This window comes from Paramormyrops kingsleyae, chromosome 3 (assembly GCF_048594095.1).
Source record: "Paramormyrops kingsleyae isolate MSU_618 chromosome 3, PKINGS_0.4, whole genome shotgun sequence".
Taxonomy (NCBI): domain Eukaryota; kingdom Metazoa; phylum Chordata; class Actinopteri; order Osteoglossiformes; family Mormyridae; genus Paramormyrops; species Paramormyrops kingsleyae.
This window is the reverse complement of record NC_132799.1, coordinates 16,694,358-16,711,334: the sequence shown is the minus strand read 5'-3', so window position 1 is coordinate 16,711,334 and position 16,977 is coordinate 16,694,358. Positions and strand designations below refer to the sequence as shown.

General features: G+C 45.1%; 1 protein-coding gene across 6 annotated transcripts in view; it reads right to left on the bottom strand.

Moving 5' to 3' along the window:
- Positions 1-945: 945 nt before the first annotated feature.
- Positions 946-16,977, bottom strand: part of LOC111848800 (KH domain-containing RNA-binding protein QKI) — a 58,440-nt gene continuing 42,408 nt past the window's right edge. For 2 of the 6 annotated variants that reach the window (XM_072709740.1, XM_072709744.1), the window contains exons 5-7: positions 12,745-12,832; positions 7,657-7,950; positions 1,860-7,106 (exon numbers count right to left, since the gene is read on the bottom strand). In XM_072709740.1, coding sequence (XP_072565841.1) covers positions 7,003-7,106; positions 7,657-7,950; positions 12,745-12,832 — 486 coding nt within the window. In that variant the 3' untranslated portion in view covers positions 1,860-7,002. Of the gene's footprint in view, positions 1,292-1,859; positions 7,107-7,656; positions 7,951-12,744; positions 12,833-16,977 lie in introns of those variants that run through there. The other 4 variants (XM_072709741.1, XM_072709745.1, XM_072709742.1 and 1 more) reach the window with 4 other exon arrangements.

Genomic DNA, 16,977 nt, shown 5'->3' with positions numbered 1-16,977 from the left:
CTCATCTTGGTTTGGGTGCCACGGCGAGTGGGTGGGCAACTAACTGGATAACTGACTCGCAGTGTTTCCGTTACGTGTGGCAAACGGTGGCATTGATTGACCTGGTCAAGCAACCAACTGGTGAGACATTCAAACTCAATGACCGTGAGTAAAGTAAGGCACTTTCAGTATTGTTTCTCACCTTAAATGCTTAACAAAAAAAAAGAAAAAGGCTGTTTTGGTCTTTAATACCTCTCCATTCACAAAAGGAAAACGGTTATTTCAATGCAATAAAGGGTTTCTTTGTTCTTTTTTTTTCCATCTTTACAATACTTGAAAGTATAAAAGCACATTTTTGAAAAATATATTTTTTCTCTTCTCCAGCACCCTTATATCATAAAAGTATCTACCTGTTACTTCAGGGTTTTTGTCCTCAACTTCATACATTTATCTACAAGTTTAATACATGTGTACAGCTGACAGGCAAGCATGGCTTTTACATCCTTAAGGAAACTTTTTTACAAGGAAGGTGTTCTTCTTAAAAAATAGTTGCCATGTAACGGGACCCTTGATTAATGTACCTTTGCTGTCACCAGGTCTAATTGTTCTTGCTTTTCTCCCCACCCGCATGGAGTCTGAGACGTGTTTGGGGGGGCTGGTCGGGCCGATGTTCTCCTCTTGGGTGGTGTTCAGACTGTCCCGGCTGGATATCACAGAGCTCCATCTTTCCCCCATAAATGAAGCGTGAGAGTCACCCCACCCCCAACCATCTGCAGGTAGACTGGCCGTCCAGAAAGGTTCATGCACGAGGCCTCATCACAACACGGTACATTCAGAGCCCATCCCATTACCGTGAGCAGAGATCTCCGGGGCAGCCAGAGGGGGGGGGGGGGGGGAGGGGGGAGGGCACTTCAGCTAGGAGGGCTGCCAACAGAACTCCAACATGCTCTTCATCTTCCTCACCGCGGGTGTGCCAAGGTGGCATGGTGTGGGGTGTGCCAAGGTGGTGTGGGGACAGAAGGTGGGGGTTGGGGGGGGCGGGGTACAGTTAGACCTTATTGCTTTACGACTATTCAGTGCAGGTCTGCGGGGCATTCCAGCCCAACTGGAATAAACAGCAGGGTTGCGGGGGAGGGGGGTCATCACTATGTAGATTTGTTAGGTGGGCAAGCTGCACCTCAGCTTGCTGCAATCGAGACAGGCAAGCGAAGGCGTTTTACCAGAGCAGTGATCTGCAGGCGGACAATGATCAGGTCGTCATTGGGTGAAGAGTTCAGAGGTCAGAAGGTCATAGGTTAGTTGCCAGTGGCGGCTGGGTGGTTAGGAAACAAACAAAAAAATAAATAAAATAAAAGAGAGAAACAAAAAGGAAAAAAAAGGAAAAAAGATAGAGAGGAGATTAGTTTCAGCTAGTGACGGCTGGATGAACACATGACTCATTACAGCAAAGAATACTGGGAGATCACAGGACACTATCTGCTGAATGAAGCAAAATCATGAGGCCTTCATGATTTCACCCGTGACGGACAGCCCACCCCCACAGGTAAAGGGTTAAAAGGAGGAAGAGGAACCAATGAAGAGAATAAACGAAAATCAAAACCATGGTAACTGTGCTAATGGTTAGTAGCAGTCAAGTGAATGGAGGAGCTCTGGCAATGTTCTATTGAAGAAACAAACATTTGGACCCAGGTCAGAATAGCTGCTGTTCTCTGACTGCTATTAAGCATTAGTGTTTCTCGCAAGTGCAAGCAGTGAAGCCAGCAGTAATGGTGGATGTCAATGTGTTGTTATGACAACAGATGAATCTGGAGGGAAATGGGGAGAAAAAAAAATCCAAGAGGAGTACTTGTGTGAAAAATAATTTATGGTCCGAACAAGTCTTTGTGGTTTTTTACTCAATAAAATTTTATTGCCTTTCAAGGTAGTTTTGATCTATTTACAACAACAAGGAAGTCTTGCCCTCGTAACACGAAGCGACGCTACATGGAGTGTCTATAGCAGTACAGTGATCAAACGCGAAGCTGAGAAACGGCTGAGGCCCTCAGCTCTGGAGACTATTGACAGTTTTACAGGACACATAATATAAAAAGCACTTGCATATAAACACTGAAAAGTCCTGTCATTTGTATAAAGCCCTAAAGTATATTCAAAAATATAGGAAATTTTCTAAATGCTCCTATAATGTTGCTATGTCTCATATTTTCCTTTCCTACAAATAGCCCTCTAGAATATCATTGCTATTTCTTTGCAAATACAATAAAATCTGACATTTCATATACATTCCTGCATTATATTTTTTATATATATATTTATATACTTTTTTTAAGAAGCCACTGGTATATACTATTTTCTTTGCAAAACAAAAAAAAAACAAACAAACAAAAACAGAACAGAAAAGAAGCTTACTGTAAACCATAAAAAATAATAAAAAAACAAAGTTCTCAAGTGGAATATGAACTTAATGCATTTCCTGTCTGGTCACATCTCATCCACAAAGTGGACCCTACAATATCTTCACTCCACAGTGGTCAGTTTAAGACTTTAAGACTGCAGCTTCTCTCAGTATGTGTAGGCATTTATTTTGAGGTTTATCAGAGTTCTATTCTGCGCGTCACTTGTCTGACCAAGGCAGAGGAGATGAAGATGTTTTTCTTGTTTCAGTGCAAAATCGGACTTGTGCCGTTCCTTTCATACAAAGGGATGTCCTTCAGGTGTAAAAATAAACAGGGCTAGCATACTTTACCAGATTGAAAGTCTGTAAATATGCAGACACTGGAGAATATTTTTTTTGGATGTAGGGGGTCTTCATGCTATTTCCTGACATCCTCCCCCATTCTCATCATACCTTATGCTTACCCTGCATCTACAGACTCTGGAGATCAATGATGTAGGGACTGTATTGTAAAAGCCTGCTGTTGCACTTCTACTCTTACCTGACAGCAAGCTTCAATCTCCAGGCAAACATAAGACCAGCACTGCATTTTGGTAAAAAAAAAATGCTCAAAGAAAATGCAGTGCTGTGCTGTAACTTTTTTTTTTTTTACTTGTTAATCTGTCATTTTCACTTATCGGGGCATTTTTACAGTGATTTCAATGGTAAAGTAGCGCGCCCTCATACACACTCTCGTACACCTGCCCTCCCCTCCTTCCTCTGACTGAGGCCCCCAGTCTGTCACACACAGGTTTCAGAAGTTGTGCAATTTCAAACGTGCTGTTCATTTTCCCGTTAATTTAGTCAGCTATGCCTGCCTGTTACTGGGGTCAACTTAGTCCTCAGGTGTTACATATTAAAGTCTTACCTCTTAGTAACATGGTGCTAAAAACCTGCTCAGCGCGACCAGAGTTCTCGGCACGGTATTACAATAAAACCTTCATCGGTGAGTGTGCTGATAGGATTTCTGTACTCACTGCTTCTGTCAGAACTGTGGTGTGCATTTTTTTTTTCAAAAGAGCGCTTTGCTACAGTGCTTTTTGTAATTGTAAATGCTGTCTTCTTCATTCCCTTAGGCCCAGTATGTATATATGCTAATAAAATCCTTTGCTTGTATCCCTAAGTATAATCTGGCGGGTTATGCCTATGTTAACTTCGAACCATTTTCAAAATTGCTCCGTAAACGTGTAAAGTGCAACCAAAAAAGATAAAACCTTTTAAATTCCAATATTTCTTTCAAAATGAAAGAGTCTCTATTGGTCAAGGTTATTCGCAACTGAATATTGCATAAGTAAACAAATAAACAATATAGTGAAAAAAAAACAAACTTTGGATCTTCAGACTTTGAGTCTGAATGTAACGACTTCACGGCAAAGGGCCTGGCTTCGGCTCTTCATCAGTCTGGCTATAAACCAAAACAGCGCTTCTGCCTTTTCTTAAACTACACGTCTACGCTGGCCCGGATCTCTTTCGTTTTGACTTTCAACCCAAGGAGCTGAACTCGTCTTGCCGGAATGACCCGAGCTGCTGGCATAGGAGCCATCTGGAAACGCCTCTGTAGGAACAGTTATGGGGATTCGGGGCAAGCATGTCACTTTTAAGGTCTATTTTTAGCGCTCGGTATAGGAGGCACATTACATCTGGGTCTAAGGGTTTAAGAGGGACACAGAAGGGACAGAGGGACTGAAGGTTCATTCACTGTCACAGCTGTTCGCTTCCGTATTTATTCTGCATGCAGCTACAATGAGCAAATGAAAAACCCTGTTAACTCCTCACTTGGTGTTTCCCTGTATTTCACATTTAATTATCCGTAGGTTGGAATTTCGACTTCCTCAGTAGGAAGCATGAATTAGAATGAATCACATTCTCCACTGTGTGCCGTGCAGGTTCTGTTGTGGTAGAATTGGGCCTGTGCCCAGAACAGATCTGCTGAATATCAGTGCACGCTCATGTGCGTGCACGCCTGAGTGTGTGTGTGTGTGTGTGTGTGTGTGTGCGTGCGTGCGCACGCGCATGTGTCTGTGTGTGAGGAGCGTAGCCGAGTAGGAAGACAGATCTTCAGATTTCTGAGTTTTTTCACAGGAGGAGGTTCACAGGAAGAAAACAGAATTCTAATCCAGTGTGAGAAACGTAACATTTTTGAGCTGTAGCTCCTGCTTGCCGGGACTGGGACATAGCCGAGAGCGAGTGCGGGGGTCTCCATGGGAAACGGCAATGATGCATCTTTTTGTTCGCGTTCGTCTGTTCTTGACATAATAAGGTTGCAGATGATATGTGTTTATATCTACGCGAGAGCTGGTAATGGTATCTCACACACGTGCTGACCAGCCGGCCCTCGTGACGCCGCTGCTCACTGCCCACATGACGTCCTGTGTATCCACCGCCGTGAACTGGCCAGAACACATTAAGTGCTGTGCACAATTCACAGTTCTTTTCATTCTTCTCCTCACATGCGTGTATGTGTGTGTGTGTGTGTGAGAGAGATGCACCTACGGTCTGCAATCTCCCTCACAGCGGTGGAAGTGCTCAATGTGGCGGTCAGAATGACTCACTATCGACTGAGGTACAATTTGAGAAATGCAGTCCACTTTAGGCTTGAACACCAAACACGTCTTGCCTCAAATCTGTCAATATGGTGTACGCTGTCTGTAATTATACACACACTCAAGTGGGCTAATCGAAATAAGGCCTATTTACGCAAAGTCACATCAAAGTAATTCAATTCTGAGAACAAATAAATACACACTGACATAAAAATGACCTATTCGTAAATCGTATGACCAAAAGGTGAAGACTAAAGTGTTCTTTTTTCACAAAGGGGGGATTAAAACACTGATATAGGGAGTCCATTATCCTTCATTAACAGCATGCCAAAGTCACATGGTCATCAAAATAATGGAACTGAGAGGAATGTACCATTCCATTTTAAAAGCGGGGGTGTACATATATGTGTGTGCATGTGTACATGTGAGAATGCTTACATATCGTGGTCATTGTTTCAGCAACACTTGCCATGATGTATGGATGAAATAAATCCGGTCCCTTGCGTCTCGTAACATGGGGCCATCACCATCGGTTCTGCGGGGGTGGTATGGGGTGGGGTGGGAGGTGTGTCGGCGTGGGGTAGGGTGGGGTGTGGGGGGTGGCTTTACATCACGAACCACATGGCCTGGTGTGTGGGTTACAGTGCCGGAGAACGTGCACGCGGGTTGCAGAGACAGGTCTAGACCGACAGTGAGTTGCACTCAGGATAAACATGGAGCTAAACTAACCTCGGTCAGCGGACACTACCCTTTGGTAGGGATGGACCCGCATTTCGTGCCTTCGAACCTTAGTAGTCACCGCACCTGCTTAGATTGCAACATTACCAAAACAAAAGTTAGATCATTCATCCTACACAAGTCCTATGAACAGTCAGTTTTTCAACAAACAGCAGATTTTTTTTATAAAAAATGACCAAAAACATCTAACAAATTATGTAAATAAGAAAAAAATTACAAGTTAAGGCACAATAGTACTTTCCAAAGAGTACATTGAAGTCGGATTTCCAACATAGTAGCAGTGAAATCAGCATGTCGAGCTGCCCTAACCAGATGGATCCACTGTGGTGTAACTCCTTGTACAGTATTACTGACATTAGACACAGGCAAATGTTACTTTACTACTCACTTTTTCAGAGCACGGGGTGGGGGTGTCTTTCCAGTTAATATTTTTAAATATAATACTGATGGTTTTTCTGAACAGGCTCAGGAATGAGAGCATTTAGGCACGAATGCAGTAGCAAATCTCAAGTATCACACCCATAAGTAGAAACAAATGGCAACGAATTAAGTGATTAGTAAAGCCTGACAGAATTTTCTCTTTTTTTTTCAGTTGTTTTTTTTTTTTACCAAAAAACATAGCAGTCAGCGGAACAGTCCGCTCAGGTCACGCGATAAACGCGCATCTGTAATGGAGCCGGGGCGACGCCTCCCGGGGGGAAGGGGGGGGTGCTGGGGGCGTGGCATTTGTAAACGTGGGGCGGGGCTGTCTGACTGACTGCTAGGCCGAACTCACTGTTTTGTCATTAAAGGCAGCTGTGAAACAAAAGCAAGTGTTAACACTCAGACCGGATGGGGGTTCAGTAAGACCATTCTTGAACGCTTTTAGCCCTTCGTGGGGAAAGCCACACCTAAAGAATAAAGGAAGGGAATGCAAATTAGTGCCTGGAGTGTCGGTCTTCGGAAAAGCAACACACACCTCTCTACAAGGTCGCCCCAGCCCCTGGCCCCTCCCACCACCCTCATGGGACACCCCCTACTGCCCCCTCACGGTCCTCATGTTACCCCCACTGATGCCCTGCCCTCTGGGCGCACTCCAGGGGGAACAAAAGCCGTGCTTTGAGGCTCAGTGCTCGTTTTCGTTGTTTACATCAGATACAGATAAAAAAAGAAAATCACAATTCACTTAATAAAGAAAGAACCTGTAGACTTTATGGGGAAGGAGCTTCGCTTTAGCTTTAGTTTGTGTGTCGGGGTTGGGCAGGCCGGTCCGCTGCCTGCGCTACACACAGTGGGGGGGCCTGGGGAGGTGGGGGCAGGGTTTTTTTGTCTTTAAAAGGGAGCCCTGGACGAGGGCTCTCCCCGCTGCACTGTGATGGGAAAGTGACAGGTATGCAACCCGAAGTACACGGGCAGGTCTTCAGCCTTTGAGGACGCTGTACAGGTCACACAAGAGAGAGAACAGTGAAATCTTCGCTCAGCACCGTGGCCCATCTTCCTGTCACAGCCCCCCCCCAACACACACACACACACACACCAACAAACTACCAGCTACACACACCACATTTTTTAAATGTTGATGGGAGATACGTCTGTCTCCTCCATGCGGTAGAGGCGTCGCTCGCTAGGCCTGCTGAAACCGCACCCTGGTGCTGAGTGCAGAGGGCCGTGGGCGGGGCTCTGAGTGCCTGGTCTTATTAATTTACGCCCATCTGGGAGCCCTTGACTGCCCATTCATTTACCCTCACTCTCCTTAAAAGGATTTTTATGAGCGGTGCATTTTTTAAAAGGGTGGCAGGGTAGCATTTTTACTTTTTTTAAGTCTGCCGTGTATGTGTTCATGTGAGGTCAGTCCAGCACTGTTGTGAGGGTGCCATCCCTGATGGGGGCACAGGAGCGAGCCTCAGAGCAACATGGCCTCCCACCGCGGGGGGCCAGTCACAGGACCCTCGCAGGAGCACGTGGGCGGGAGGTAGGCATGCTTACCTAACACCCCGCTGGAGTCGATGGGGTATTCCAGGAGGGAGGTGGCAGGGGCCAGCGTGTAGGGGTATTCGTAGGGTGCGTAGATGAGGCCCGGCTCGGGCCCCGGGGGTACCAGTGTAGCAGCGGGGTGGGGTGTCCCATTGGGCATGACTGTTTGGATCTGCCTGATCAGGGGCATTATGGTTGGGCCGGCAGGGGCGGGGGTGCGCAGGGCGGCGGGGGGCAGGACTGGGGTGGGACCGGCGATGATGCGGGGTGCCTGGGCGGTCGCTGCAAGAGAAAAGGCAAGGGCAGCTGTGGTGAGCCCAAAAACCAGGGATGGGTGGGGAGAGGAGAAGAGGGGCCAGAGAGAGAGGTAGGTGGGTAAGGGATGGGGGGACAAACAGAGGCACCATTAGTCAAATGCATGAACGGAACAGCTCAGAGCAAATCAGTCCGCACAAATAACCATAAATGGTCAATGCAAACAAACTGTAGGCTCATATAATATGCAAATACAGTCTTTCTGGTTGCGAAGCCAGACAATAGCGACTGGAAATGAAAAACAGTATGCTGTATTTGGGGGCCTACTAACATAACTAAAATAATGCATAAATATACATTTTGCAACTATTTATTTATCACACGTACAGTAAAATTCCATTATAACGGACTTCAAGGGGCAAAACAGTCCATTATATCCAGAGTTGCTGTATGGCCAGAACACAACTACAGGACACCATTTACTCATGCCACATCCCAGCAGACACACTTCTGGTATAGATTAGTATATTGTACATATAGTAATCCAACTTTACCTGACCAGATGCGTGACTATTAATAATCCCGACTACATACGTATCTGCGCTGGATATCACCGGCATGTCACGCGCCTTTGTAGGCGGAGCCTGCTTGTCCGTTACAGCCGAACAAAACTACAGCTAAAAGCAGCCCTGGGGACCAAATTGTTTGTCCGCTATAAGCAAAATTCCATTATATGCGAGTCCGCTGTATCCAATGCTTTTTCTGCATGTTCTTAAAGGCGCACGACCGGGACCAGCAGACCTCGTCCGTTATAGACGATATTCTAAGTGAGTCCACTATAATAGGATTTTACTGTATATATTGTACTGCTATTTCTAGCACTTTTGCACTATTTTGCACTTTCAGATTAGATGCCAAACTGCATTGTGTTGTCGAATCCTAAAAAGTTTCAGTTCTGATCGAATTCATTCTTGTGTTCATTTTGTGTTTAAATGGTAAAAAAACATATTTAGGTGTAATTTTTTGGGGCCGGGAACCAATCAATTGGTTTTGCATTATTTCTTATGGGGAAAATTCGATCAGATCTCAAACTTTTTAGGATTCGATCCGGAGTTCTGAACGGATTAAGTTCGAGTTCTGAGGTACCATTGTAATTGGTTCCCGGTCCCAAAAAATTACACCTAAATATGTTTTTTTTTTTACCATTTAAACACAAAATGAACCGGATAAAACAAGAAGAGCATATACTGTACTAAATACATCTAAGCACATTTATCAAAACAGCAATTTGTAAAGTAAGAAAATAAATGTATCCAAACAATGTGTAAAGTTAAAAAAAAACAATGTGTCCTGCCCCAATCGTCCGCTCCTTCCGTGTGCCACGCCCCCTCGTTAACCCCATGTGGAATCCCCATGTGATCAGCTGTTTCTGGTTGTTGTCATTAGTCCTCTGTATTTAGTCCACGTTTCAGTTTGTTTCCACAGTCCTGTCATTGTATTGTCCGTCTGCGTTTTGCCTGCCTTACCTGTAATTAAACCCCGTATTCCCCGATACCCTGACGTCTGCGCCTTTGTCTCCGTTCCGTCCCCGCTCGGCACGACAATATTATTATAATTAAACGTATTAACCCTCTCAAGGCAGGCGTTGCTGATTTGCAACAGTTAAAAACTAACTACCTTATTACCCCACATACATATTTTATGAGTTTTTTTTACTATAAAGTTTTTTTTGCAGAAGTACCACTGCAGGACTTGGTTGTCCTGTCGTTACTAAAACTTAATTTGAGCCTGAAAGGGTTAATGGTTTATTATTAGTATTAAAATAATTAATAAGAAATCTTTATTTTAAAATGTATTTTATTATATAATAATAGTTACTGTTACTGTCTATCATTGTCTAAATGTATTTTTACTGTCTAAATATTTGTATTCAGTTAGTGTAAACATGCACGATGCTATCACAGCGAATGCGAGGCTGAGACTGAAGCTTTACCCTTTGTTTCCGCTGAGAGACGTGCGACATGACTCATTTCCCCGCGCGTACAAGTTATCTTAGGTCGGCGTTCACGGTTTGAATTCTGAGATTCAGATCGAGCTCTAGGTAATTTTTTTTCTAACTGGTTGGTTCGACTTTTAAGAAATTCGAGTTCTAATGAATTTGAGAACTGAGGTACCACTGTATATATATACTTTCACACGCATATACACAGGCAGGCACACACAAATACAAACATATATATAGAAATAGAAATTGAAATAGAAGTGTATTGCTTAGTTTACAATTCACTGGAAAAACACAGACGTAACAGATGGTTTTACAATCTAATGCTGAATGTTCATCACTGTTGTTTTTCAGAGTATATACGTTATGATTGGTAAAGTGAAATTTGAGAATGAAACTTTTAGTCGACATTTTAGCCTAAAACAGCAAGCCAACACTGTAGCATGTCATTGTGTTTACGTGTGGGAGGTGTTCGAATTACACCATGGGCACGGTCTATTTCAACTGTTTTGACAGATCTCGACATCAAACATACAGTTAGAAACTTTTGTGAATAAATATTGCAAAAATATCAAGTAATTGCCTTCGTAATAAATAGAATGCTGTGTTTTGGTGTTATTTCTAGTAAAACTCCAGCCCATTTTGAGTGTTTTTCTATCCCCTTTATTTATAAGCTTATAATAAATTATAAAATAAATATTTTGGTAACACTTTCTATGTACACCATATGTTTCTATAATACACTATGAATACGTACATAATGCATAATAATGGTCAGTATAACAAGAATGCATTGTGTTGCATTATTTTGGTATTTATAGCACATTATAAATGAGAGGTTCATAGAGCATTCATAATGCATAATACACATGAATATTATGTATTATGCCGTTTTATGAATAATTATAGCCGTGTTTATAATACTTCATGAATGTATTATAATGCATTATGAAGGTATGTACAATGCAATATGCTTTAAGTAAAGCGTTACCCATATTTTTTTCCTAGAAGGGTGGTGTCTGGATCATTGCAGAAGCTAATATGTGCTTTGACTTCTGTCTAATGTGAATAATATCAACGTTTTATGGATTATTAAGGGTGCTTTTTCATGGAAAATGTTTAAAATATATGCCTCATTATGCACAGGATTACTCTGGAATATTCTAGAGGACAATGCTGCAACTTGGACGACCAGATCAAGTAAGTTCTCTTGATTATGAGGATATATGATTCATGTCTGTGTGTTATACCTATCCAAAGTTACGAGCCTGAGGTTAACGGGTGCAAAAAAAATGCATTTTGCATTTGTCGGGTTCTCAGGGTTAATAACATATGAATATTAAGCTGTTGTGATAAATATTGAGGCGTTTTGATGAGTCGTTTTGACTGGTCTTAAAATAGTCCTCTATGTCTGAGACCGAGACAAGACGAAGAGTCAAAATAAAGTTGATTCCGAGAAGAGACCAAGACTGCAAAAAAGTGGTCTCAAGACCAATACCGGTCTCAAGTACTACAACATTTTTGTACAACATTTTCTGGTTTACTTTGGGTTTTTACAATGGGTATCACCTTTTCTCAATTTGTCCAAAATGTTGCATATACCTCTTCCCAAGTTTCCGCAAAATTACGCATTTTTTCCTGTCAAATTTTGTTTGATAAATCCAGGTTTTTTAGTAAAACTTTGCATAGGCACATTTCAGACAGCTTTGATAAATGAGGCCCATGATTTCCATCTGCAACCAACAAACACCTCACTGCAGGCACAGCTAGAGCTTCTATACCTCACTGCAGTCAGAGCTGGAGCTTCTACACCTCACAGCAATCAGAGCTGGGCCTTCTATACCTCACTGCAGTCAGAGCTGGGCATTTCACACGTTACTGCAGTCAAAGCTTGTTCACCTGCTTCTATACCTATAACCTTTGAAAAAATCTGTATGGATGTAACCAGCTGCTGCTGGGGGGGTGCCAATCCAACCAAATTTGTTTGATTAAGGCCTTATATTTTAGTCTTTCATTGAAACAATTAGCTAATGGTTATATCTCATTAGTGAAATATATCTAAGTCTAATTAGTAATTAGTCTACAAACGCAATGACTTAATGAGTGAATGTAGCTCTACTATTAACATTTTCTTTAAAACATTAGCAGGGAGGTCCTGTACGAATGAGCCAGCCAGTCCACTATTTGTGGGTTTTAACAGAATAGCAGTGGTCTCAGCTGTTATTTTGGTGGTGCAGATCTAGTTATTGACCTTGGCCTAGAGTTCACGGCCATGTCCACACACATAACATACACTCCCTGGCACAGTATGTGAGACCAGCTCGTATGAGTCTGGAGATGTCAGGACGTGCATGTTGAGCTTTTCACGTCTCTGCTTAAGTCGGATTTGAAAACGTTTCCTAAACTGCGGGGATTTCAATTATTCATCAAATCCCCAGACCAATTAAGCAGTAGCAGCCCTCTTCATGAAGATAACGCCAGCTGAGTGAGCCTCACACATGCATCACCATGGAGGAACCATGGCAGAACCAAAAGGAAATCTTTAAACAATCATCTGCCTGGGATGTATAGACAAACAACACAGTTACATACAACCCAAGGAAAGATAATAGCCAAAATGCCACAGGTCCTCATCCTTCACATGAGATGTTAGTAAAAAAAATGTACATCTATAAAGAGTCAGCATGTTTCTTTAGGTGAAACGTGAGCCCGTGACATATTTTAAGCAGACGATGGTCACATCCATTGCCAGTTCTGTGCCGTCCCCCACTTTCTTGGACCTGCTCACCCTGGTCTGCATGCAGAACAAGAAAAGAGAGTCCCCCCCCCCAGGCACTCCTTACGTGACTTGATGTTGGCGTCCCGGTATGTGCCGTTGAGGATGGCCAGCTCCATCAGCTGCATCTTCTTCAGGCTGTCCTCTCCCTCCGCCTGCGGGGAGAAGACGGCGTCACAGGAAATGCACGAGCAGTGTCACTTGGTGTCAAGTGAGCAGCCGCTAACCTGACAGCCACTGCGGCAAGGTGTCCCACCGCCACGGGCAGCTGAGAGGTAAACAAACAGGGGGGCTCTGAGACAGGGAGAGGGGCCTTCGTCACGCTCTCTGCTTAAAGGCTTATTCACCGTAAGCTTCCATCCTCAGACACAGCCTCAACTACATAGTCCTTCAGTCGCGATACACCATAGAGTTTCTGCATGCCTGACTGGCTGGCCGTTCCACACACTCACCCCTTTGTCCCCGCGGACATACAGCAAGCCTCACGAGCTTCAGCTACATTCTCGCAGCGCGTGGAGTCAGCACAGCGGCGGCGGCAGCGAGAACACGTAATGCAAACGCTCAGGAAACGTTTGCTTTTTTAAGTAGTACCTGAACGGGAGTTTTACGACTGTATTGTTCAATTTGTTCTTCACAAAGCAAAAAAAAAAAAAAAACATAAATATCTGAGGAGAAGATGATTTAAGGCAATGGCGGGTGATGCATTCCGGGGACGGAATACATTACCGCACGAGTAAGTCAGTCCTAATTGCTCGAGATCGATAAATTGTTTTTTTGTCCTTGGGCTGTTGTTTTTAATGCCTGGAGAAATGCAGCAGTGTCTGGGGGCTGGGGTGGGTTGGGGGGAGACAGCAGGAGAATCCTATCATATGATATTCGTCAGCCAAATATCACCTGACACAGACTAAGGAGGTGAAGAGCAGCGAGCCGCAAGCCGGCTGGAAGCAGAGCATTGAGCTTGTGGGTCTGGAGTGGGGGAGGAGGGAGAGGTGGTGCTGCAGTTGCGCATCTCTGCCAGTAAGTGTCACTGTGCTGTCGCAGAATGCTCCCCACTGTGTCGCCTGCCACTGCAGTCCTCCTCAGAGACAAGCCTGTGAAAGCTTATCGAGCGACACGTCACAGGTACCCGTCAGCCGAGTCGGCTAGGGAGACCCGGGCAGCAACCTCACACCTGCCCCCAATTAACTCCGGCTCCCCCCAAAACGAAGCTGTCCCCCGTGCTGAGCACGCACTGGGTCATGCTCCCCTGCCTCTCAGTCTTCCTCACCCTGTATCTCCTCATCTCTATCTTTGATGTGACTCATGTCCCCTGTAGATCCTTTGTCCTCCATGTCCCTCACATCCACATACCGCCCTTCCTAAGCCCTCCCTCGTTCCTCTCTCTCTCTCTCTCTCTCTCTCTCTCTCTATCTCTCATGCTCACGCGCACACAGAAGATCAGGATGGGGGCATGGTAACGTGTGTCTGGCCCGGCTGATGGCACGGGCAGTAAATGTCAATAAGGTCAATTTAAGCCGAACACAGAAAGCTCAGGGCGATCAAGTCATCTAATCTCATCTTTCATTTTGAATTATTTTCTATAAGCTGCCCGTACCCCCCCGCCAAGGTGGGCATTTAAAGTTCACCCCTCTCGCTGTTGCTGAGACGGGAAAGGTTGTGGACTTTGATGGGGACTGTTCGGACAGGCATGTGGCGACTCCCATTAAACAATGGCCTTTCCACCGTCATTCAGCTAATGAAACAAAGCCTGAGCGCTTGCCAGCTCGGGCAGCTGCCTGATGATGTCACCAGCTTTGCGAGATCGTGGGCGACACGTGCCTCTCTGTCACCATGGCCTTCCTGTGTGATGAAACATGTCTGTCCCTCTAAAATGCTGATGGGGGTGAATTTTCCTGAGGGGCTTCCTGTCTGGAATGGTGGGTCTAGCTCTCCTGTTGGCTGTTCTGGACCGGGCTTTGAGGTATATTTTTGGCATAAAGGGAAGTCGTTGCTGCGGCACTTGCTCCAAGACTGGTGTACCCTGGTCAGACCAGCCTCTGTGCCCGGTGTCATGCTGTTTGGGCTGTGCCGGGTTATACAGACCGACCCAGTGACTCGGTGAGGACGGAATCAGACTTCCCGGAAAAGGAAAGGCCACTGTCGCATCACCGGCTAGATGAGGTCATCAGTGTGAGACGTTTCAATGAGCGAGGTCCTCACCTAGACTGGTAGGGAGATGCTGCCCCCCCCACCCCACACCAGCAGCCATTTCACAGCTCTGATGTGACCCCTGCCAGCAGCAGAAAGGATGCAGAGCGTGAACCGTGGTGTGAACCCGGACGCTGCACGCGGTGAGGGGGTGAGATCACGGTCGTCACTTTGAGGCTCCCAAAACTACAAGTATCTCTTTATCCCAGGGATCACAGAGGCTTTGGAGCTGCATGCTGAGGAAGACGCCGATAAGTGTGCCATGATTGGCTCTGTGAGGCGGCACGGGCCGTTTAGCGCTGCGCACCTGCAGAGATGTAACCTCACTGGACGTTATGCCCCTAATGGCTTTTTATAAGAGTCGATGAATCTTAATCCAATATGTATGTTAATTTGACTGCCGTCTCTTTTAATTGGCCGTCTAATTAAATAAATGCTCGTTAAATATGCATGTGCAAACAGCCTCGTTTTTCCCGCTGGTGCTCACAGTCCCTACTACAGTGATGAAGACCAGCCTATCTAACGGAGTTGGACCGTTCGGATTGATATGACGAGATCGCATCCTGGTGGGCATTCCCAGATCTATCACAAATGTGTGAGGACCTGCAGAAATGCACGAAATGATGAGAAGGAGTAGCGGTGGGCGGAGGGCAGAATGTTATCCGGCAGCCCTGGCAAATTGCACACAGCCAGCATATATCTGCCACACGTGTCATGTCCTGACAGCTGGTGGCCTAATAAACTAATTATCCACTAAATGTACAATCTGGCACGAAACACCCGCCAGGACTTGGTCACGGCCTGGCGAAGTCTTGAAATGCTTCCCCAGTTCCTGAAAGCTTTTTCCAGCCTTGGGCATGTATTGCAAATGCTCGCCTCAAGTTTGGGGTCCTCGGATGACAGAATCAGTGACACGAAATGTATGTGTGGTCATATTAAGCTGGAATGTTTTTTTTATATGCTTAGCAATCTAACCTCTTATAGAAAAATCATCAACAGCAGGCTGTTTCACACTTTAAATTGGTACACAGGTTACCAATCACGATAAAACGACCGTGTGGCTCCACTCCTTTATTTATACGTTCAGAAAACAAACTTTATTGTTCCTTTATTGTTTACTTCAACAAAAAATACAGAACTCTTTATCAATGGTGCTTAAGTGGAATGTCACGCAAACAGCGGTCTGCAGTTTTGAAAACACACAGATGATTGAGGAAAGCCCTCTCTCCTTTATTTTGTATGCCTGCAAAGTAAATGAACAAGGTTAAAATTAGATACTGGGTTATTTTGAGAATGGATTGGGTGTGTAGAATCCTTTCCTGCTTGTCCGGAACAGGGCAGAGGAAGTGAACCGCATCCAAAGTCATCCTAATCTGTGTGAGCATGTGTGTGCGTGTGAAGGAATTCAGGGTGGGAAAATCGCGGCAGGTCAGGGAAAGGGGACGGTGAGAAGCGACGCACATCCCGCCTGATCCTTCAGGATTGCTTTCTCCCTGCCTTGGGCTCGGCGTGACCAGCTTCCACGTTAATTGGCTCTGAATAAAGCCGGCACTGTTCCTGGTCCGGGAGGATGCCGCACGAGCGGCGCATGCTAATAAGCGGGCTTCCGTCAAGCGTGACCTTAATTTGCTCCGCCGGTTACGGGGGGCCGTGGAGACGCGGAGGCACTGGGCTCGGGATAAACAGAGCGCCCTGGACAGGATCCTCCATATTTAGACTGTACTGTAACATGGTTAAAGTCTTCCTTATCTACTGAGGTCTTCCTTTAGCTGCTAACGGGCAACTTTCGCCTGCCTGTGATGTGCAAATGAGGGATGAAGCTCACCCCAAGCCAGTCAGCATGGCCTCCTCAGAAAACCCCAAATATGACATTAATGACACGACATTGCTGGGAAGAGAGCTACAACGCACCAGAAAGTACAGCAAGGCCCTTTATGAACAGCCATGTCCTGCTGATGGCATTAGCCTTTAATGAACTGAGAAATCACCACATTTTATACTGCAGTTCAGACCCAGTGGTCACCCCCTGTGGGAATATTTACACAGAACTGTTCATTTAACACACTAACACAGTTCTGCCCTGGGCGTACAGGCACACAGTCAGTCTGCATGG